Source organism: Magnolia sinica, chromosome 15 (genome assembly GCF_029962835.1).
Source record: "Magnolia sinica isolate HGM2019 chromosome 15, MsV1, whole genome shotgun sequence".
Classification (NCBI taxonomy): Eukaryota; Viridiplantae; Streptophyta; class Magnoliopsida; order Magnoliales; family Magnoliaceae; genus Magnolia; species Magnolia sinica.
The window spans coordinates 14,917,595-14,941,859 of record NC_080587.1 but is presented as its reverse complement, the minus strand read 5'-3'; the positions used below and the strand labels follow the sequence as shown (position 1 = coordinate 14,941,859).

Below are 24,265 nucleotides of genomic sequence, written 5' to 3'. Positions count from 1 at the left end.
CATGTGGAAATTCCTCATATGTGCGCGCGTGTAGGCATGCATGGTTTTGGAGCTGCATGAGCACGTATGATGTCAGTGATGCATATTAAAAAGACAAAAGCCTGGAAAAATGGCCAATGATTGGATGCTTAGGAACGTCCAATTGAGAATATTGTATTTTTAATACTTTTATTATCTTAATATATATTTCTTATTTCATGATATATTTATGTGCTTTTTATAGAAAACATTCGGCTATGTAAGCCATATCGATCATGGATACAATACCCATGCAGTGTTCAAAGTATGAGTATCGCTATAAGTTTTGTTGGCCAGGGATATGGAAACGATACGTTGATGATATCGCCGATAACTGAAAATGAGGGGAAACATTGGAATTTTCAGTGAAACTTCAAGAGATGCTAAAATACACATATTTACATATTTAGGAATAAAAAAGTTGCAAAAAGAATGCATACATAATAAGTTCCCATTTAATGGGAGCCTAAAAGCATGCGTTGTCTTAAGAAATCAGTCCAACCATCCCATTTATCGCATCTATCCATCCAACCATCTAACCTTCCATCCAAACAACCATTGATATTTCAAAATATCGACAACACATGATATATTGTCGAGAAATACATTGCCGATACCAATTTCTGATACTCAGCAATACATTGCCGATACCAATTTCTGATACTACCACTTTTATTGGTATCGATATCGATACATCGCCAATAAAAGCGACACCTGGAATTTACACAGTTGAAAATATTGGCGATACTCAACAATACATTGCCGATACTTGGAATTTCTTATACTACCAGTGTTATCGGTATTGGCGAGCTAGAGATGAGGATAATATCGCATTTCGGGGATACTCCGAACAATGTACCCATGTTCATGTTGTTTCCACCATGGATTTAAGGCTTCAACGACTTGGACCATTCTTGAGTTGAGTTGTGACTCAACTGAGTCTGGTGTGACTCATTTGTGACTTGTTGCATCAAACCAGGTTGGGTCTGATTAAGTCCGAGTCGACTCGACTGAGTTTCATGGGACTCGTTTGAGTCTTAAAACCATGATAAAACATTGAGTTCTTTGATGTATTTGATGTATCCTGTTGTCATAGCCCATCAGTATAGCATTGTAAATTTAACTGTAAAAAAAGGAGATATTAAAAAAATAAAATAAAAGAATCCTCATAACCTTTTCTCCATCAAGATATAGTTCAGCCACGTGTCAAGCACCAATAATTATCAGCTATGTTTTGGCAGGCTATATCACCTTTATATTCTCTGTTTATTATTATTATTATTATTATTATTATTTATTTTTAAACAAGCAAGGAAGAGGGGGATATGGAATGATGTTGCGTTAATTACACTCCATAAATGTGATTAGTGTAATGCAAATTACAATTTTACATGCAGATTGACAACTTACCATTAGTTAACATATGCCTTTCGTTTGTTTTTTTGGAAAGGTTAGTCAACATTATGTTTATGCCACCCTATGTAAGTAATATGCATTCTATTTGCCACAAAATCAAATAAGTAAATGAAATAAGCAATATCAAAGTTGTAGATCCTATGATCATCCTGTTTTGTGTTTTGCAGCTTCAAACAGATGTCAATAATGAATCTTATCTATTCAGTAGGGCTCTAAATGGGCTTTTTGGCCGGCACATTGAGTATTTGAGCTTAACCCAACAGGAGTCTGGCTTTAGCTTGATAATTGGGAAATTCAAGTTCAGTTACTAATTGGGCCGTGCTTGGGCCTACTGATTGAGGTTCATCTAAGTCCTTTTTGGTCTTCCTTTTGTGCACCTTTCAGTGACAGTTTAGAGTCCTTTTGAAAAAGTCTGCCTTTCTTCATTGACAATTGCCCATTATATAGGTAGATTACAAGCTATTTAGGGAAGAAATACAAGCTGATCTTCAGCCCCTACCATATATACATCTATCTAAATATACCGTACAGCTAATATATCCTAATTAAGGAAGGAATAAATCTGTATAACTGTCATATCAGTCAAAGCTGTAGATATTAGCTGTAAATCTGCTATTAGCTGTAAATCTGCTGTAGATATTAGCTGTAAATCTGCTGTAAATCTGTAAATCTGTAAAGCTGTAAATCTGCTGTGTAGATTGATATTTCCTTTGACATCCCCCCTCAAATTGATGCTGGTAAATCGACAAGCATCAATTTGCTAACGAGAAAATGATGGCGCTGACGTGGCATGGATTTTGTGAAGATATCGGCGATCTGCAAAGTTGTGGAGATATGTGGAAGAGTGATGACTTGATGATCATAGGCTTCCCTGATTGAGTGACAGTCAACCTCGATGTGCTTGGTGCGTTCGTGATAGACTGGGTTTGCGGCAATTTGGATGGCACTAGTGTTGTCAGCATGGAGTGGAGTAGGATGTACGGGAATGAAACTGAGCTCAGTGAGGAGACCACGCAGCCAAATGATCTCGGAGCATGCTGAAGACATGGCTCGGTACTCGGCTTCAGTAGATGATTTGGAGACGTGGTCCTGCTTCTTGCATTTCCAAGAGATAAGGGCATCACCAAGAAACATACACCAGCCGGTAGTAGATTTCCTGGTGTCTGGGCAGCCAGCCCAGTCAGCGTCACTATAGGCTTGTAGCTGAAGTGAAGAACCGGAAGGGAATAATAAGCCACGAGTAGGTGTCCCAAGAATGTAGCGAATTATGCGGCGGACTGCAGATAGATGGAGATGCCTCGGTGCTTGCATGAATTTGCTGACGGTATGAACAGCATAAGAGATGTCTGGTCGGGTAATGGTTAGATAGATAAGACTACCAACCAACTTCCGATAGGTAGTAGGATCCTCAAGAAGCTCCCCTTCGTCACGTCGATATTTCACATTAAGTTCCATGGGGGTGTCAACCGAAGTAGCGTTGGTGAGACCGGCTAGCTGAACCAGATCTTGACTATACTTGTGCTGATGCAAGAGGAGACCGTGCGGCTGATGATGCACCTCTAAACCCAAGAAATAGGTGAGCTGGCCAAGATCTTTCATGTGAAATGTAGAATTCAACAAAGTCTGAACCGCAGAGATTGCCTCCAATTCAGAGCCAGTGATGACGATATCGTCCACATAAACAAGGAGGACGACGATACCTGTGGATGTCCTTTGTAGAAAAAGAGAGGAGTCATACTGACTTTGAGTGAAAGAAAAACTAAGCAAAGTGGATCGAAACTTCTCAAACCATACTCTTGGTGCCTGCTTCAAACCATACAAAGAACGTTTCAGTTTGCAAACATCAGTAGGTGAGGAAGTGGGCATACCAGAGGGAAGTTTCAAGTAAACGTCTTCCTTGAGATCACCGTGGAGAAATGCGTTCTTAACATCCATTTGATGTAAGGGCCAGGATTGGGATGCAGCAAGAGCGAGTATAGTTCGAACAGTGGTCATTTTGGCGACCGGTGCAAAGGTCTCATCATAGTCGAGACCATATTCTTGTTTGTTGCCAAGTGCCACTAACCGAGCTTTGTAACGATCTATGGACCCATCGGAATTAAGCTTGATAGAAAACACGAACTTACTGCCAAGGGGTTTCACGGAGGAGGGACATGGAACAACATCCCATGTTTGGTTTTCTTCAAGTGCGAGAAGTTCGGTTTCAATTGCTTTTCGCCAACACTCATGCTCCATTGCCTGTTTATAAGATGAAGGAAGAGAAATAGACGACAAAGTGGCTGTGAAGGATGAAGGAGAAGAGAAACCAAACCTATCTGGGGGTCTACGAACCCAAGTACTGAGTCGGAGAGAGGGAGGTGCAGGTGCTGAAACAGGAGCAACAGTCGGGGAAGAAGCTTGAGGGGGCTCAGGAGGTGCTGAAGGTTGGTGGGAAGTGGCGGTGGAGCGTCGTCGATACACTAGGAGAGGTTTAGAAGGGACTGGATCTGCAAGAGAGTTAGGAAACATAGGCAAAACAGAAAATGAAGGAGAAACATGATCCTGATGGGTAGAAAAGAAATATTGATTTTCGAAAAAAATCACATTTCTAGAAACTCGAATGCGACACAGATTTGGATCATAGCAAAGAAAACCTTTCTGCTGTACTGAATATCCTAGAAAAGCACATTTAATTGACTGAGCCGTAAGTTTTGTGCGTTCATGTGCAGGAAGATGAACATAACAGACACAACCAAAGGTACGAAGGTTAGAATAAGTTGGAGGGTGACCAAATAACCTGGTGAAAGGTGAGTCATGGTTCAATGTGGGAGAAGGCAATCTGTTAATGAGATGGACAACAGTGGAAAGAGCTTCACACCAAAATCGAGAGGGCGTGGAAGATTCTAACAGAAGAGTGCGAACCACATCAAGAAGGTGACGGTTCTTCCTTTCAGCCACTTCATTTTGTTGAGGTGTCGAAGGGCAAGACCGTTGAGAGATGATGCCATGATTCTGTAGGAAGTCCTGAAACAAATGAGACATATACTCACCCCCATTGTCAGAACGAAGGATTTTGACATGGGCCGAAAATTGTGTCTGAATATATGCATGAAAAATCTTAAAAACAGAAAATACTTCGTCTTTGGAATGAAGGAAATAAATCCATGTGAAACGACTATAGTCGTCAATAAAAGTGACAAAGTATTTGTAATTAGCATGCGAAGTGACTGGTGCCATACCCCACACATCACTATGTATCAGATCGAAAGGTTTGACAACATGCGGTGTGTGAAAAGGAAAGGGTAGAGTTTTACTTTTGCCAAGTCTGCAAGAATTGCAATCAAACTGAACAACACTAAGAGATGGTGTTTCATTATTCCCAAGAAAACCATATTTCAATAAAGCATGAAGTACATTAGAGTTTGGATGTCCGAGACGTTTATGCCACGCTCGGTAATCAACATGAGCAGAATTACAAGCGACAAAAGGCAAAGAAAAAGAAGACAAAGGAAATTGAAGAGGAAAAAGACGTCCCACTTTAGGCCACCTCGCGATCATCCGCCCTGACTGTTGATCCTGCACAACACAACCAGATTTAGAAAACTCTACTTTACAATCATTATCAACTAACTGACCGATAGACACAAGATTGGTGGTAAGACCGGGAGATACGAAGACATCAGTGAGAGAGGAGGAAACATCACCAGTGGCCGTGATAGGTAAATGATTGCCATCAGCAGTATGAATTTTGAGATTTCCAAAATATTTGTTTACATTGGTAAGAGAAGCAGCATTGTTTGTCATATGATGGGAAGCCCCGGAATCAAAGTACCAAGGAGATGATGTAGTGAAGGGTTTACCTGAGAGTCCTAAAGCTGAAAATGCAGAAATGATCATTTGTTGAATCATGTCAGGGGTCACGGGTTGAACTGAAACGGGAGCAGGAGCAGGAGCACTTTGTGTTGTATTCACCAAACTACCCGCACTAGAAGAGCCAACTGAGACAGTATATGCTGTCTCCGATTTCTTGGGGGGTCGAGTTGGGCATTCCTTGATGATATGGCCATCCTTTTTGCAATAGTTGCAGAATTTTCGGGGACAGTTTGCAGCATAATGACCAAATCCCTTGCAACAGAAGCACTGAACAGTGCTCATATCCCTACTTCGTGGCCTGCCTTGTGCTGCATAGGCTACAGGAACAGATGTAGATCGTCGTTGTTCCATGGTGGTTTGAGTGAGAAGGCGCTGTTCCTCGCGAAGAAGATCATTTAGGCATGTATCCAAGGAGGGGATAGATTCTCGGTTCATAAGATTGGATCTGGTGCCTTCAAATTCAGACCTTAATTTCATTAGAAATTGATCCCTCTGAGTAGTTTCATGTACAGATTGAACAGAACTAAGACCTTCGGATGGTAAGTCAGCATAAACTATATCAGTGTATTCAGCCCAAAGATTAGTGAATCTAGAGTAAAAATCAGAGATAGAAAGACTATCCTGTTGGAGAGTGGCCAATTCATGTTCAAGCTGGAAACGACGAGCAGTGTTTTGTTGACTGTAGACCTTCTTCAGGTATGTCCACATCTGAGTTGCAGTCTGAGAAGATCTAAGGTTCAAGATGATGTTGGGTTCAACGGATCCCAAAATCCATGCCATAACTTGTGCGTCCTTGACTTCCCACTTGGTGTGTCGGTCTTTGTCTTTGTCTTTGTCAGAAGCTAGGTTACTGCCATCAACATGTCCCCACAGCTCCTTACCTTTGACGAAAATCCTGAAATGAAACGCCCAAGCAGAGTAGTTCTTGCCATTGAAACGAATCAAAGAAACATCAGACTTATCGGAAGACATGAGGTCAACAGAACTAGAACAAGAATAACCGAGACTAAGAAACTTGAGAGCACGAGACAAATGGAAATTTAGAGCTATAGCTCTGATACCATGACAGTTTAGAGTCCTTTTGAAAAAGTCTGCCTTTCTTCATTGACAATTGCCCATTATATAGGTAGATTACAAGCTATTTAGGGAAGAAATACAAGCTGATCTTCAGCCCCTACCATATATACATCTATCTAAATATACTGTACAGCTAATATATCCTAATTAAGGAAGGAATAAATCTGTATAACTGTCATATCAGTCAAAGCTGTAGATATTAGCTGTAAATCTGCTATTAGCTGTAAATCTGCTGTAGATATTAGCTGTAAATCTGTAAAGCTGTAAATCTGTAAATCTGTAAAGCTGTAAATCTGCTGTGTAGATTGATATTTCCTTTGACATTCAGGTCCTTTGATCCTGGTCTCCGTCACTGTCGGGGAACACAGGGAACACATTGGTTCACTTTCCAGCCTAACCGGGTTCGCAAATTGTGGCACGTTAGTTCCAAGGAGGGCCCTAGGTTGAACAATATTCAAAATATGATTTATTCTAATGGTATCTTGGCAGAAGCTTGATGACCTGTTGCCAACTTGACGGTAGTCTTTTTTACTCAGGCTGGGGACCTGTAGGTGCAATTGCTACCTAGCAGAACCTTTCCAACAATTGTTTAATTAGAAGAATAGCTTCAATTGTTGATCTCCCAGGCATGAAGCCAAATCGGTTCTCCGTTGCCCTTGTTTCTTTCATAATCTCTGCTTTACTTCATTCTCCTTACTAGATAGTGTGAATGTGTGACTCATATGTTTGATCCCCTGATAGTTTTGCAACTTGTGTATCTTCTCCATCATCATCATCATCATAGACTTTCCCATTTGTTTTGGGTTGGCCTACTTGAGATCAACCCTTTTCCTTTTCCCAATCTGGGTGGCTGGTGCATTGTTACCCAGTGGAGTTTTTGTGCATCTCCCTTGGTCTTGCAATAGGTATCACAATGCTTCCTCTCCACTCATCTAGCATCTTATCTGTGAACTTCTATTGAAAAGACTAGTGGAGCAAACTGATCTGATTTCACCTGGTATCTTTCATACTTCTACAGATATATCATTTGTTCCCGCAGCCTTTGAGCACCAATAGTGATTTTTAGAAACTTGGTCCTACTCTTCTCAAATATGCCAATGTGGCACGCATGTGCGAGGTTTGGGTCATTAATCTGGCATGCCTTGAATTTCTATGGTGTGGCCCAAATTTAATGCTTGTCTATCCATTGGGTAGGCCATGCATTATCGAAAAGGTGGATGATTCAAGAAATTGATTTGGTCCACATTCAACATGCGTGTGTGGCCCACTCGTTGAGAGTAGCCATGGAGAAGCTCTGTTTTATTTACTTATTTATTGTTATTATCATGGTATCATGTTCATGCTAGGACAAGGCTTTGATGACAATGACGATGATCATCATGTCTTGTTCTGCAAACCTTTTACAGAAAATGTTGTAATTTGAAATTTTGAAACTTAGGACTTTATGACCTAAAAACTGAATCTTGATTTGTTATTTCCATAATCGACTGGTACAAGGTGAGTTTTGTGTCAGTTTGACTATCAGAAAATTTCCAAAATGTTTGCTATGTTCAGAAATTTGACAAAGGTTTACATACCTGGTACTTTCTCTAATGTAGGGGCATTTTCACACTGGGCTCGAGTGGGGTAGCCTGTGGGATGCTGGGACATACTCGGGGTGGGTGACCCATGTGATTTGGGGCCCATGGGGGAGGTCTCGTGTTCAAGACTCCTCACCGGCGGTGATTAATGCGCATTTCACACCGGGCTTGAGTGGGGTAGCCTGTGGGATGCGGGGACACACTCGGGGTGGGCGGCCCATGTGATTTGGGGCCCACGAGGGGGGTTCAGCCAAGGTCCTAACCCATGAGATGTGGGGCTTGGGCTATGAGATAAAGGGATTAATTTGCCATACACTAACAGTTCGAGCTTTTAGAGCAAGTGTTTAATTGTCCTGCATCATTCTCCTTATACATCAAGAATTAATTGAAGTGATTTTCTTGTTTCTTTATGTTAAGACATAGTTATAATCAACCCAGATTTCAGAAGCCATCAGTGATCAATTATTCGAAAAGTCTTGTTCAGGTGCTCAAATGGCATTCCCCTGTCCTACAGCTGTACTTGTGAACTGAGAATTGTTCTCTGAGAAACTATGCTACCAGAATTGTGTTCTTAAGGAAGATATCTATTGAGATGTGACTCGGTGGTTATGAAGATAGGGAACTTGAGTCGCTCTGATCTTCCTTATCAATAGATTCCAGTTGGGCCTCCAGATGGAGATCTGTTAGGACCCATATCGAAGTGATTCATGGAGCACATTACAAATAAACAAGGAGAAAAGAAGTCCAGAATTATCACTTGATTAATCAAATATTAGCATGCAATGTGCATGGTTCAATTTGACATACAAAATGAATAGCAATTTCAGTGGAAAATGCCTTGGAAAGCCGCAAATTTCTAGAGGACCTTTATTCTTTGGTTCACTTGTTGGATGAATTTTGAACCCATATAGGGGTTCTGGACTGACTGTGGTGTTGCCTCTATTCGTTTATGTAATCTTACCAATAAAAATGTCCATGGTTGCTTTAGATATTTGAGTTGTTCTTATTTGGAAATTCTGTAATCCTAATTTTTAGCCTTACGGTGGCATCTTTGCCTTAATGTATTTTTGGTCTCGTTTTCTTATCTTCATCTATTTATCATTCACACCATTTTTCTCCCTTGTTTTGGTCTTTGGTTTTTGAGCTTTTATCTTTTACTTGACAATTTTTCTTACATATTTTTGTGATAATCTCATTGCTTTCTCAGGGAAATGGCACTTGCAGGTCTCTTTCCTGTGGTAGATCTAGGGCCAACCATTAACAAGAATAATATCCTTAAATATCCTAAGATGAGAGATATGCTAGATTATATTTGCAAGCAGCAACCGAAGTTGTTGGATTCCACCGAAATAAGGGAAGAAAAACTTCTTTTTCCATCAAAAATGTACGTGGCTATGATTAATTTTTTGCTGAAGTCCTTCGAGGCAGATGTTGAGCAAGATGCCTCTATGGTCGCCGTGTCTGAGTTCCATTCTTCATTGGAGACAATGTGTCTATTGCTAGAACATGCTATGGCATTTGAAGGTTCTGCTGAGCTACATGCTACTGCCTCCAAGGGATTAATTTCCATCGGATCTCATTTTCCTGAGGTTGATTTGCTACTTCTTTTATATGATTTTCTTCACTTTATTTCTTCCTCCTTTTGCCTGTCTTCACCTTCTGTTCTTTGTTCTTGTAGTTGATAGCATCACGTTACGCAGGGAGAATTTCATGGTTAAAGCAACTGCTAGGTCATGTAGACTCTGATACTCGTGAATCTGCGTCCCGCTTACTAGGAATAGCATGCTCTGCTCTTTCTGCATCTTCAGCATCTGCTCTCATTTCTGAACTTGTTTCCTCGATTAGTGGAGCTCACAAGTTAAGGTTTGTAAAGAATAGAGGAAAACATTTCATCCCTAACTTTGCTTCCTAATGTTGAACTGAATGGGTTTGACTTTTTTCCTGAAGTTGACATGGAACCTTTTCAGGTTTGAAAATCAGCATGGAGCATTATGTGCCATAGGATATGTTACAGCACAATGCATGACAGGCACGCCTCCTGTAAGTCATCTCACTGTTGCTAGAAACTAGGTTGGTTCTATTAAATCATTCACCTTTTGCCTTCTGTTAAAAATAATTGTGACCTAACTCTAATATGTCATTCGTATGTAATTGCGAACCCATGAATTCTAGATAAATTATTTACAGAGGGCTTATACTGTCATGTAAATGCATACTTCCATACTATATTTCGGTACCTATTTGATAATTTCAATTAGCATAAACTTTCTGCCTCACTTTTGGTGAACTACTCATGAAAAACTAATCCATGTTTATCGGATTAATATTTGTTTTTATTTTTCTCTCTTTGGTGATCATTGATCGCTAAGATCAATAGCTACAAGTTTTGCTTCCTAGGTGGACTCTTGATTCTGCAAGGATACTTAGGCTTTGAAAAGTAGAAATGGTTAGTTTGGGATATTATGCAAAGTTGACATGGAGAAGGTTTATCATCACATGGATGGGGACTCTTTAGAATATATGTTATTGGGATGGGGGTTTTGTTTCATGGCCATTTCTGAGTAGACTAAAGAGTGTCACAATGATGCGTCAACTGCTTTCCTAACAGTTTCTTCAAGAACTTGTGGGGCTTTAGGTAAGGATACAGCCTTTTACTTTTCACTATAATGAGTGATGGGCTTCGTAAGTTGCAAGAAATTGTGGAAAGCATTTGGTTGATTGGTTTCAAAGTTTGCAACTCCCATCTATCTTACACCTCGGAGTCACAGATGATATATTCCTTCGCAAGCAAGAGATTGAGCAAGCAAGGAATTTCACTCATATCTTGAGTTGCTTCAAAAGGCCTGAAGATGTATGGTCTAACTGAAGTTATGGCCCTTAGAGTGGAATGACGGAAAAGGATTTGTGTAGTTGACTTGGGATAAGGCTTAGATGATGATGATCTTGAGTCGCTTTGAAGTGTTGGAACAAAGAGAAGATGGTTGGGCTTCAAAATCAATTTCTTCCCTCCCTTTTTCATATCTTTGTTTTTGTTTGTTTGTTTCTGTCTTTGAAATCCTTCCTAGACAATTTGGGATTTGGTTATTAAGAATGTTGAGCGAAGGTCGGCATCGTGGAGAAGTCAATATCTTCGCTTGGGATACCCTATCACGCTCGTCAACTTTGTACATCATAATTGTCTTGTCTATTTCATGTCTCCTCTTAAGATCTCTGTCACTATAGTTGGCAAGCTTCAAAGAGAACAAACAGGTTTTCTTTGAGAAGCTTGCGTGTAACAAGTGCAATTTAATCTAATGTGCTAAGCAAGCTGATGAGAATCAAGGGCATTGGTTGGGGAATATTAGAAACAGATCATCTCTTCAGTAAAATGGTTTGGGGGTCAGGGGAAGAAGAACATGCAGTCTGTAAAAGTGATTGTAGACTTGTATTGGTAGGGGAAAAGGGTATGATCAAGGTTTTGCATATTAGTATTAAGGGGTTTATCAGCCCAGCCCAAAATAATACAATCAGACCATATTGGACCCCACTATTATTCCTTATCATGCAAAAAAATAAAATAAAAATAAAAATTTCTTTGCCCAAAAAAATGTGAAAGAATACCTGGACAACGGAAGAGAATGAGAAACATAAATCTCAATGTTTAAAATTTTTGACATGTATTCATTGGTGGATTGGACCATTCTTTGCTAACAATGCTGTATGTTGGCCTGACTTGAAGTTGAGTTTTTGAGACTAGCATATAAATTTGGTGTCAAAGAACTTAGGAAATAAATTTTTTAGTTGATCTCAATTCTTATGTAATGGGTTATGATGAGCACATGGATGATGGATCAAAGCATGTATGCATGGACAACCCCAATTTCTCTTGAAAATTAGATCATGGTGCTTTCCTCTACTGGTTGCTATAATTGGAGTATTATTTTCGATGGTTCGATATGCCCGATGAGTGAAAGGTATGTTTCCTTCAGTGTGAAACTCAAGGATTCTTTGCGAAATCGGCGACATAATGTTGAAGCACAATTGCATACCACATCCGCTTTGCACAGCCTCTTTTGAGTTGTTGGTAAGAGATGAAATTAAATTGAAGGAAAAAAAATCTACTCTCTACTACGAAGAGATCATCTTTAAGAATTTGATTTTACTCCATCAGGGAAATTATCAGTGGTGTACATGAAAGTACTATTATTTGATGGTTCACTGTAAGATAAATGAAAATTGGCTATAGGCAGTGGCTTGTTATTGGAATAGGCTACAAGGAAAGATTTTGTGGGGGATGACTATGGTTCACTCTCACAGTGTATGTGAAGCTTATCAGATGGCCCCTGGGATTCAAGAGGGCAGCAGTCAGGCACAGTGCCATTCAAGTAGTGGTATTTAGTTCTGCAAACTACTAATATTTTGTACTGGTGTTTGTCAGTTCCCTGTAATTGTAGCAATGTCCCTGATACTTCCACTATAATCATTCTCAGTAATCAGGTGTCCAATTCTACAGCACACAACACTAATCTAGAAGCACTGTCCTTCAACAGGGTGGACATAACGGGACGACGGAATAAGTGTTTCAAGTGTAGTGGAGTTTCTTCAAATACAGGCCTGCACTTCTGCAATAATAAAGTTGAAAAGGACCTTAAAGACAAAGTACAGGAGGAAGCACCATCAATAAAGGTCAAAGAATTTAAAAATAGGCCTTTGAATGAATATCTTATATATTTTTGTGGAATGACGAGGAAGACTTTGTGAGATTGGCTTTTTTTTTTTTTTTTGAGCAAGCAACTTATTCAGGACCTGAAGGTCAAATACAAAGCTAAACAAAGAAAAAGACAGCAAACAACTCTAGGAAATGGGAAGAGAACCCACCCCTCATTAAAGGATTGCTTAATCAATCGGAGGGCCACTCAGACTATACTTCAAATTTTGGTGGCACCAATGCCCATCTGAGGGCAGTCCCCTTGATTTTCCCTAGCAGGCAGCAGCGCTTCTGTGGACAGCTGGGCTTCCTTGAAGATTCATTCTATGGTATCTCTCTTTCCAGATTTTGCAGCAAATGTCAAAGGACACAATTTCAGAAGAAAGACCTTTATCCCTGACCGGACTGATGCACCAGTGTAGGAATTCCTCTCCTAAAGTCCTGCACCTGATCCAGAACATCTACTCTGCAAGAAAGAAGCTCCAGGTGAGAGATGCTGTCGGGCAATGGAGAAACAAATGAGAGCTAGTTTCCTCATTATCTTGCACATGATACACTGGTTAGGGATGGCTATGCTGCACTGCTGCATCTTATCAACTGTCAGAAAGTTCCTGTTTTAATGCACTCCAAAATAATGCAGAAACTCTTGGGGGAACTGGAGTGCGCCAGAGACGGTTGGCTAACTGAACTTTGTCTTCATTCGCCAAATAGCTATAAAGGGATTTAACTGAGAATTTTCCAGATTTGTCCTTTTCCCATACTCTTTCATCAAGCACCGTAGGGGAGAGATGAACTTCGTCAAGCAAGCTTAGAAGTGCTCCGAAATCTGCCATTTCCTCTTTCAAATTTATTTCTGAAACAATGTTCCAGAAAACTCTATCCGCACTAATTTCCGAGTAGTCCGTAACTGAAATGTGCCGTTCTTTGACCAATCTGTAAATCCTTGGAAACTTGTCCGATAAAGGACAACCCCCAAACTATTTATCTTCCCAGAACAGGATGGATTCACAATTGTTAACCAGGAACCTGAGCCCCTCATAGGAACTGCTGGGATTTTGAATAGAGGCCGGAAATAATTTGGGAAGTTCTCTGGGGTAGCTTTAATGAGAATTATTCTTCCTCCCAAGAATAGGTATCCACGCTTCCAAGATGCTAACCTTTTTTTTAAAAAAATAAATTCTTTCGATAACAAGGTCCCAAATAGAGGTCGCTGATGCACCTGGGCCTATCGAAAGGCCTAAGTAAGGGAGGGAAGCTTTGGATTTTATATCCCATTTAATCCGCAAGGCGCTTTTGACAAGATTCGCTGACTTCTATACCCGCAGCGGAACTTTTTTACAAATAAAATTTCAGGCCCAAAATCGCCTCGAGCATCTGAGAACAAATTTAACATTTGCTACATTTCTAGAAGAAGCTTTAACAAAAGACTATCTACCGTTGGCCAATTGGAGATGTGTGAATGAAAGGGTGCCCACCCAAAACCCTTCAATCAGCCTGCGATTTTCTCCAGTAAAGAGGCTGCAGAGATCTTCTGTGACGAGCTGGGATAAGAAAGGGGAGAGAGGGTCCCCTTGCCTTAAACCCCTTGAACTTTTGAAGAAGTCGCAAGGTGAGCATTAGTGAGGATAGAGGATTGAACTGATGAAATGCATTCCATGATCCGTTTCTTCCATCTATCTTTGAACCCCATTGATGCAGGACATATGATTTAATGCTAGCATGCAACATGGAGATTAAGAAAGAGTCCATAAAGTAATTCAATTAACAAAAGATGCTAACCTACTAAGTAATTAAGTGTAAACAATAGAAAATAAAATCTGATTTAATCTAAATCACATGCCCCCATGCTAAGAAATCACATAAAACAATTAAAACTAGGCCTGATGGAAGGATATAACTTCCAATTTAGCATAGGCACGTTCCACAATCAAGGGACAGATTTGTAGGTTTTATGATTAGGGTTGGGAAGGGGAAAATTTGACATTTGGAAAATTAGGGTTCATGAGAATTGAAGATTTTGGAATTAAGGTTTTTAGAAATTGGGAAAAATATTAAACTAAAGATTTAGGGCCTGTTTGGTTTTCTGACTCAAGTGTAATTACCTTGTAAATGAGTAATCATTATTTACCAAGGTAATTACCTACATCTTTCCCAATGCTGACTTGACTAGTTATTTTTAAGCACTTAAATCGAGGAATTTGTAAAATAAATATGGGGCCCACTATAATGTGTGTGGCTTATCCACACCGCCCATTCATTATGCCAAATGAATTTAAGGCATGGGCCCAAAAATTAGGCAAATCCAAAGGTCAAGTGGACCACACCACACGAAATTATGAGAATTGAATGCCTACCATTAAAAACTTGTTGAGGCCCTTAGAAATTTTAGATTAGGCTTATATTTATATTTTTCACTTATCCATGTCCATGTGACCCTATGAACGGGTTAGATGGTGAATAAACCTCAATGTGGGCCCAGTAAGAGAATCAACTTTCAACGGTGGACAAATTAAGTCCATTGTTTCCTTTCATGTGGGCCAATTGAACATTAGATATTCCTAATTTTTTCGGATCAAGCCTCAAAATATTCTAATAAAACAGATGGACGACACGGATATATTATATACATTATGGTGGGGCCCACGAATTTAAGTCAACATTTTTGGACCGGTTTTCTAGGTGAAATTACTCACTTATTTCCAAACAAGTGAAAAAATGTAATAATTACTTCTTTATAGCGATTTACCTGGATTATGGAAAACCAAACAGGCTCTTAGGGTTTAGAAGGTTGTAATGGAAAGGAAAAGAGGAAGACAAGAGAATAAGAATGAGAATACCTTTCGACGAAAAGAGAGGAAAGATGTAAGAAGAAGAATACCTTTTGAAGAAGAGGAAGAGGAATGATGTACCTTGGGGAATCCACCAACAAACAAGTTTCTACCCTTCCATAATTCAATTGAAATGTTATTTATTTATTTATTTTTTTTAAACTATAGAAAACAAGGAGAAAAATTCCTTCACACAAGAGAGCTTCTCTCTCTTTTTTTTTTCTTCTCAAATCTCTACTATGGTTGGATCTCCTCCCCCCCCCGTGCTTTTATTTTTAAAAATTCAACATAATTATAACTATGCCACTCACTTTAGTGAAGTGGCCCATCGTCCAAAATAAGAAAACGAAAACATTTATTATTAATCTCAACCATCAAATAAATCCTAAAAATAGCAATAAACATAAAGAAAACAAGATCAGAGTCCAAGGGGCCTAGGTCAGGAAGATCTGGTAGCCTGATGGCCTGATTGACAAGATTCAACGGTTGGATCGACACGAAATAGAAATCCTATGATTAAAATGGTCTCCTAAGCAGCCCACATGCATCATCCCAAAGTAGGGTCTTCCTGATTCATGTCCAATGCATGTGAGGTCTTCAAAATGGCCCAATTGGCCTCATCTGGAACTTCTCTCCCATCCACAAAGAAATTTGCGCTAATGTGGGTGGTCATCTCTGTCTTTGGTACACCCGAGTAGGTCCTCTGATGTCCCCATCGATTCCCCCTCTGCTGAGGAGATTTCGCCTCTGGCAAAATAAAGCCGCGGTGATGGTCGAGGAGATTCGGGTCTCGTCGCTAAAGCTCTGCCTTTGTGATTCACGTACTGTTTGACTTTGGTCTACCCTTTCACTTGATAAGGTACTCCTGGTAACCGCCATGTCGTGTGGAAACCGCTTCTTCATCTAAGATATTCTCTATCTCCTCTCTTCTCATAGGTATGGATGGTACAGATGGTAAAAGTTGAGAAGAGGGGTCAGGTAATGGCCATGGGTTTTGGGACAGGTCAAGGGCATCATCATCAAAGTTCATGTGAGGGTCAAGGGAAGGTCCATGAAACGGTACAAGATCTTTCACATTAAATGTGGAACTGATACCCATGTTAGGTGGAAGATCTATCAAGTAAGCATTCGAACCCAGTCTTTTCAAATTTTTATATGGTCCAACATTACGGGCTTGTAAATTTTTTATGGTTCTCCGTGGAAACCTTTTTGGACGTATTTTAATCATGACTTCATCACCCATAACAAACTCTTTAAACCTATGGTGTGAGACAGCAATCATTTTGTATGTTTCATTACTTATATTGATTCTTTTTCTAATCTCCACATACAAGTCATGCATATGTTGTGTAGATGCATGTACAGACTCTGAAGGCCTATGGAACACAGACATGGGTATGCAATCTATAGGGGTCTTAGGCTCATCTACTTGTCTTTCCAAATCCACTTCCTCCCCGAGATTCATTTGATCGTGATGAAGGTTTGGTAGAGTTAATGAGTGAATGTCCCGTACGAGTGTAAGCTCATCCGGTATGTCCTCCGGAATAACAACACTGGACTTCTCCAATACCGGACTCACCTCATATGGTGGCTCTACATATCCGTCAGGTGTAACCTCAGGTGACATCTCCATAATAACCTTAGGTATGACCTCACTTACCACGTGAGCATATAATGTCAAATTAGTTTTAGTTTATCTTTCAGGCTCTTTGGCATTAACTATAGGAAGAGATTCAAGTTGGAGTTTCGAGCGAACGAATAATGTTGCGTCCCTATCATACAACCAAGGCCTGCCCAAAATGATGTGGCTTATATCCATAGGCAAAACATCACACCACAACGTGTCCATATAGGAACCAAACTGGATGGGAATGGGACAACATTGAGAAACCAGAACTGAAGATGCATCAACCCATGGGACTTGATTGGGATGAGGGTGAGGAACTGCTAGCATACCTAAGTGGCATACAGTGCTAGCAGAAACCACATTGATGCAACTGCCACTATCAATGATCACCTCGAATTTTTGCCACCACACTTGGCATAAGTGTGGAAAATTGAATTCATGCGCCAATCATCACTTTTTACAATTTGGCTTAAGGCACGACTAATAATTGCAAGTGGCACAATCCCAATTTGATCCTCGACTTATGATTGGACATCTTCCCTAGTGTCGAGGTTCGCCTGAAGGGAAGCTTCAAGTTGATTGACACGCGTATTGATTACGGCCAATTGAGTTGCAGTGGTCCTATTGTGCGCTTCAATAGCCGTCAGACGGATGTTGATAGCGTTAAGAGCCTCGGCAATCTGCTCTAGATTTGTAGTGGGATGTAGACCAAAGCCACGTCCAGAACGAGTGGGCATACACAAGGTAACTCTTAGGGGAAAACCTAGATCCTAGGGTACTATTATGACAAAGACAAAACCAACCTAAATGTCAAATTGGACACACTAGAAACCCTAATTTGAAAATTCAGCAAGAGTGTAATCTGAAAATTACAAATTGAAAATTCAGCAAGGTGACAACCTAAGATTAATGCGCTGAAAATTCAGCAATGTATAAGTGGAAAACGCTAGCTGAAAATTCAGCAATGGGATACTCCAAAATAGGAACAAAATTCAGCAATATGATCCTAGATCCTATATACAATGTATGCTCTAATAACCCTAGATGTGACTCTAACCTAAGTGCAACACAAAAATCCTATGCTAATCCTGGCTCTGATACCAAATTTGGTGCAGGACACATGATTTAATGCTAGCATGCAACGTGGAGATTAAGAAAGTGTCTATAAAGTAATTCAATTAACAAAAGATGCTAACCTACCAAGTAATTAAGAGTAAACAATAGGAAATTATTTAACCTAAATTACATGCCATCATGTTAAGAAATCACATAAATCAATTAAAACTAGGCCTGATGGAAGGATATAACTTCCAATTTAGCATAGGTACGTTCTACAATCAAGGGAAAGATTTGTAGGTTTTATGATTATGGTTGGAAAGGGGAAAATACGAAATTTGGAAAATTAGGGTTCATGGGAATTGGAGATTTGGAATTAAGGCTTTTAGAAATTGGGGAAAATAGGAAATTGAAGATTTAGGGTTTAGAAGGTTGTAATGGAAAGGAAAAGATGAAGACAAGAGAAGAAGAAGAATGCCTTTCGAAGAAAAGAGATGAAGGATGTAAGAAGAATACCTTTCAAAGAAGAAGAAAAGGAAGGATGTACCTTGGGGAATCGACCACCAAACAAGTTTCTACCCTACAACAATTCAATTGGAAGAGAGGTTTTTTAATTTAATTTAATTTAATTTTAATTTATTTTTTTTATATAAATTATTTTAAACCCTAGAAAACAAGGAGGAAAATTCCTTCACACAAGAGAGCTTCTCTCTCTCTCTCTCAAATCTCAAATCTCCACTAGGGTTGGATCTCTACCTCTCGTGCTTTTATTATTAAAAATTCAACATAATTACAACTATGCCACTCACTTAAGTGAAGTGACCCATCGTTTAAAATAAGAAAACTAAAACATTTATTATCAATCTCAACCATCAAATAAATTCTAAAAATAACAAAAAATATAAAGAAAACAAGATCAGAGTCCATGGGGCCCAGCTCAAGAAGATTTGGTGGCCCGATGGCTTGATCGACAAGATCCAACGGTTGGATCGACACGAAATAGAAATCCGATGATTAAAATGGTCTCCTAGGCAGCCCACATGCAACATCCCAAAGTGGGGTCCTCCTGATTCACGTCCAATGCATGTGGGGTCTTCAAAATGGCCCGGTGGGCCCCCATCTGGAACTCGTCTCCCATCCACAAAGAAAGTTGCACTGATGTGGGTGGTTGTCTCCGTCTCTGGTGCACCTGAGTAGGTCCTCTGATGTTCCCATCACCCATCCTACTCAACATGTAGCTGAGAAAGCCCCAATCCACTATGTCATCACTTTTTCCCTATTAACTTTTTAGACTATACTCGAATCTTTCCCAACCTTTTTGGAATGGATGCATTTGTTTGCAATTAAAATACCATCTAAGATCCGAAGTTCTCTAACAAAGGTGCCTTGGAAAGGGGAGACTAGGAGAGGTAGTACTTTCTTCATTCTATTAGGAGGGTCTTAACTATGATCTTGCAATCACTGCCTATGATTAGGGGTGTACATGAACCGAGCTAGCTCGGTTAGCTCGCTCGACTCGACTCGAAAAAGCTCGATTCGACTTGGTTCGAAGCTAAGTTCAAGCCGAGTTGAGCTAATTTTTTGAGCTCGAAAATGAGTTTGAGCTGGCCCCAACTCGACTTGACTCGGATCGAACCCAACTCGAATCGAACTCGGATTGAACCAGTCCGGTGACTCAGTTACTTTGATATTGATGTTGCTCACCAAGTGTTTGATGAAATGACTCAACGAAGTGTGGATGGTGGCAAGGAAGGTATGTATATGAAACAAATACCTTTTTTTTCTTTATTTTTATGTTGCTTAGAAGGTGTTTGATAAAATACCTGTAAAACCACTACTGCTGTTTTACATACAGTGAGATTTTGAAGGTGCAGTACATGTGTTTGTGAAAATGCTGCACAAGCGAACTCGGCTCGAACTTGGCTCAAACTCAACTCGAACTGGCCGGAGATGTTGACCGAAACAAGCCGAGCTGGCTAGTCAGGCTTGAGGACCGAGCCGAGTCGAGTTCGAGCTGGGGTCAGCTAGTGGCCGAGCCGAGTCGAGCTGAGGCCAACTCGACTTAGTTCGACTGGATGTACACCCCTACCCATGATGTTGATCGGCTTGAAATCACTCAGCTCTGAGGCCCCTTGCTTTTTGGAATGAAACAGATCAAGATAGCATTTAAACTTTATTAAGTTTTACCTCTTCCGTGGAACGCCTTAAAGAGGGCCATTAGATTCCCCCCTAACGAAGTCCTAACAATGTTTAAAGAACCCAATCGTGAATCTATCGCCCCCAGACAATTTATCACTTTCCATTCCTGTGATCACTTGATTTTCTCCATAGAGATGGGATTTGCAAGTTGCTAGCCATGTCTTCTAGAAGGCTATTAAATTACAGGCCATCTAAGGTCCCTTTTTTAACCATAATTCTCTTGATCTCTGCCTCCACGCGACTTCAATAGCCCTAGAGGCGGATACATCTACTCCACCACCTTTCCTCGTTATGGTCATTCCACTTGCTGATGAAACCTCTTCCCCACCTATGATATAAACTAAAGGGTTTCCCACCATGGATTCATCACCCCGGCTCAACAAATAGGCTGAAGATTTGAAATTGTTGTCAAGGGCCCTCACTCATAGTCCTGGTGCCTTTGTTGCTCTCTCTCTCTCTCTCTCTCTCTCTCTCTCTCTCTCATCCCATCCTACGTGCCTCCTTTCGTTTGAGCAAGCCACCACACCGTAAGACATCTTGCTGATTCAATGGTGCCATCCTTGTCTCCCTGCGTTCAGTGATTAATGCCAGAAAGAACTAGATAGAAAGGAATCATCTGATCCAAGCACGTAAATCCCCTTTCTTCATCGTATGGTATGGATCAATCCTTCGCCCCTCCACTCCTTTCGGTCGCTCAAGTATGTCCCTTGCCTTTGACCATTCCATTGTGAAGACGTTCCCACCACCCGCCCTTCTAGTAAGCACCTTTGATCAACAAAGAATCTATGTAGCATGTAACTTATGCTACGTAGCATAGCGTAGCCTTTACATTACATAGCTCATGAAAATAGCTTAAGTTGCATGTAACCTACGCTACATAATTTACATACGCTACATACTATGTAACTCACATAATGTTTTCAATGATTTGTTACATTTTTTCATTTCCAATAAAAAATAGTTTACCTTTGTAATTCTTTTAGTAAAATAATATAAATAACAATATTAAATCAGTTTTATTACACTTTCTTCACCTTTGTACTTAATCATTGCCCTTTCCTATTACTTTAGGTTGCATTTTGTTGCATCAAATATCATGAAATTTTGTTAAATTTAATTATTAATCATTGGTGCAACTAATGTTCGAAATATTGGTACTGTGTTACGTATCACATCCTTAGGATACAGATATGTATCGGTTATCGCATGGGATATATCGTTTGTATCGGGTAATTTATTGCACTTTTTGGGAAACATGGTGAAACATTGGGAAAGTGGTTGAATTTTTCAATGAAGCTTCATAGATTGTTAAAAAAGACCTTAATACACACTTTTAAATCATAATATCTCAAAATAGAAGTGCACATAATAGGTTTCCTTCGTATAGGGTCCTAATCTATGCACTATCTGACAGAACTAATGCAATTATATTCAAATTGAATACATAACATTTAGAATATATGTGATGATCATTTCGTCAAACACTCCTAAATAATTCGAAATTAGTCTTAATTGACAGCTGGTCGAAGGGAAATATATATATATATATATATTATTAATTTTTAATTAAAAATGATTTTTATTTTTCGAAAATTGACAAGGACTTAACAAATCAGTAGATCGGCCCTCATACATGCTTGATTTCATGTTTGGAGTGCAACATTGCAAGCAATTTGGGAGAAATTGGGAAAATTTCGAAATTTCCCCAAATCAGACCACCAACACTCAAATTTCGAAATTAAAGTGTATTTGATGATCATTTCATCAAATATTCCTAAATACTTCGAAATTAGTCTCAATTGACAACTGGTTGAAGAAAATTTTTGAAAAAAAAAGTGGAGAACATGAAGAACCAATGGATATCGAAATCAAAGCTCCAACTCCATGATTTTCATCTAAAACATGAAGAACCAATGGATTTATAACCATTTGACACTGATTTAACTTATTTTCAACAAAAAAAAAAAAGATTGTAAATTGAAAATGCTCACCGGATCGAACAAGTGGGATATATCGGCACTACCCGTGCGTTTCATATCGCACAAGTGGGATACAAGACAAATCGTGGGATATATTGGCCGATATCGTTGATATTTAAAACATTGGGTGCAACCAAGTACCTTGATTAAAAATCTAGAAGTTGTGCATAGCTTACACTACACGCTATGTAGCTTACGCCTCACGCTCCCTTCAAACGGGTGAACGCTATGCTACATGCTATTTGCTATTTCAAACACTGGCAATAAGTGTAAAGGCATTCTGGGAAAGACAGGCAATGAATTCTCTTGCAAGGTAGCCTATGAGTTCTAGCAAGGCATTTGGTTCCTGATTGGTCAGAGTTCATTTTTAGAAAGATGCCTGACTTGATAAGAGGTCTTTAGTCCAGTTGTTCTCAGGTTTGTTTTCCTTATCAGTGGACAAATTAAAAAAGTTCTCTGATTATTATATGAATTCATTGTGGAGTCGAAGTATATGGGCTTCTTAATGGAACTCCCTTAGAGGTAATTACTGTATGGAACTTGGGCCCTTTTCAGCCAAGAGGCAACGTACTGTGGAAAATAGTGCTGTATGGTATAGTATGGGGCCTATAGAAGGAATGGAATCAGAGTATCTTTGGAGGCATGTCAACCTCAGTTGAGTACATCAAGAGAAGCATATTAAATAATGGTCATGGACTGGGCTTTCGCAGACCAGGGTTCAAGGATCTCTCCAATTTGATTTCTTGACCAGATTGGAAGGAGATTATTCATGGTGGAGAGCATGCACCAGTGGCTGGATCTGCTCTCCCTGACACCTGAGCTTTAAGTTTGATCATTGGGTCCATTGTTTGCCGAGTTAGTGTTCTGTTTTGCTTTTGCTGTGTACCTAGTTTATGGGAGTGACGAAAGGGCACTGGCCTGCAGGAGGTGGTTGAATTGCCTTAGGGCTTCCATCTCGTTCTTATAAAATTTATCACCTTTCCAAAAAAGAAAAAACAATGGTCTTAAGATATAAGATACCTATGCTCTGAGTACTGGTATTAACATGATATGACACCCATACTAGTATATGTAGTTCTTTGACACCATGTTGTTATGTTGTATATAGACTTAATGCTTTCAGAAGCTACACTTATGGACTTGCATTCTCTTTGGGTTTGCTTCGTGCCCCATTTTTCTTTTTTCTCTGCACGAACCACCTAATCCTAATATCTTCATTTGTGGAGTCAAACTCAAAATGCAATGTGGGAGTTGATTGAAACTCTCAGCTGTTGTTGTATGGATATTAAAGAGAAACAGGTGCAATTTATTATGTCTGGGTTTGTATCACATTTATGTGTTTCTATGTGGAGCAGTATGCTAATAGTCATGTTCATGCAGGTTGCGGAGCCATTGCTTCAGAGTACCATTAATCGTCTGGTAGATGTGGTCAAGTCTGAGAGTGCAACATTGGCTTCCATTGCGATGGAAGCACTAGGTCATATTGGACTGCGTGCTCAGTTGCCTGCACTTGAACATGTTTCTGTTTCATGTGAGTTTGCTAGTTGTATGTTGATATTTTATAATAGAAATGATGCCTGTCTTGGTGTAAAATTGCATACTCGTGTCAAAGAACCAGTGAACCCTGAGTAATACTTTTTCAATGTTTGTGGCTGTAGCTGGGATTTTGACGATCTTGCACGAAAGGTTGGGCAAACTACTCTTAGGTGATGATATCAAAGTGATCCAGAAGATTGTTATTTCACTCGGGCATATTTCTTTGAAGGAAACATCATTTTCTCTTTTGAATGAAGCCCTCGATTTAATTTTCAGTCTTTGCCGGTCAAAGGTGTGTGGGGCAGTTTCTGACCTCATTAAAAGTATCGGTTCTGTATTATTCTTAAATGAAGAAAGATCATATGGACCTAGTGGTGTTGCCTATGCTGGGACTAGTTGGTTGTCCATTG

At 39.7% G+C, this 24,265-nt stretch overlaps 1 protein-coding gene across 1 annotated transcript in view; it reads left to right on the top strand.

Annotated features, from left to right (window-relative positions):
* The window catches only part of LOC131226734 (uncharacterized), a 106,024-nt gene that overhangs the window by 35,489 nt on the left and 46,270 nt on the right, over window positions 1–24,265 (top strand). Inside the window, exons 15-19 of the mRNA XM_058222418.1 lie at window positions 9,151–9,532; window positions 9,622–9,806; window positions 9,911–9,983; window positions 23,700–23,850; window positions 23,978–24,147. Coding sequence (XP_058078401.1) covers window positions 9,151–9,532; window positions 9,622–9,806; window positions 9,911–9,983; window positions 23,700–23,850; window positions 23,978–24,147 — 961 coding nt within the window. The remainder of the gene's footprint in view (window positions 1–9,150; window positions 9,533–9,621; window positions 9,807–9,910; window positions 9,984–23,699; window positions 23,851–23,977; window positions 24,148–24,265) is intronic.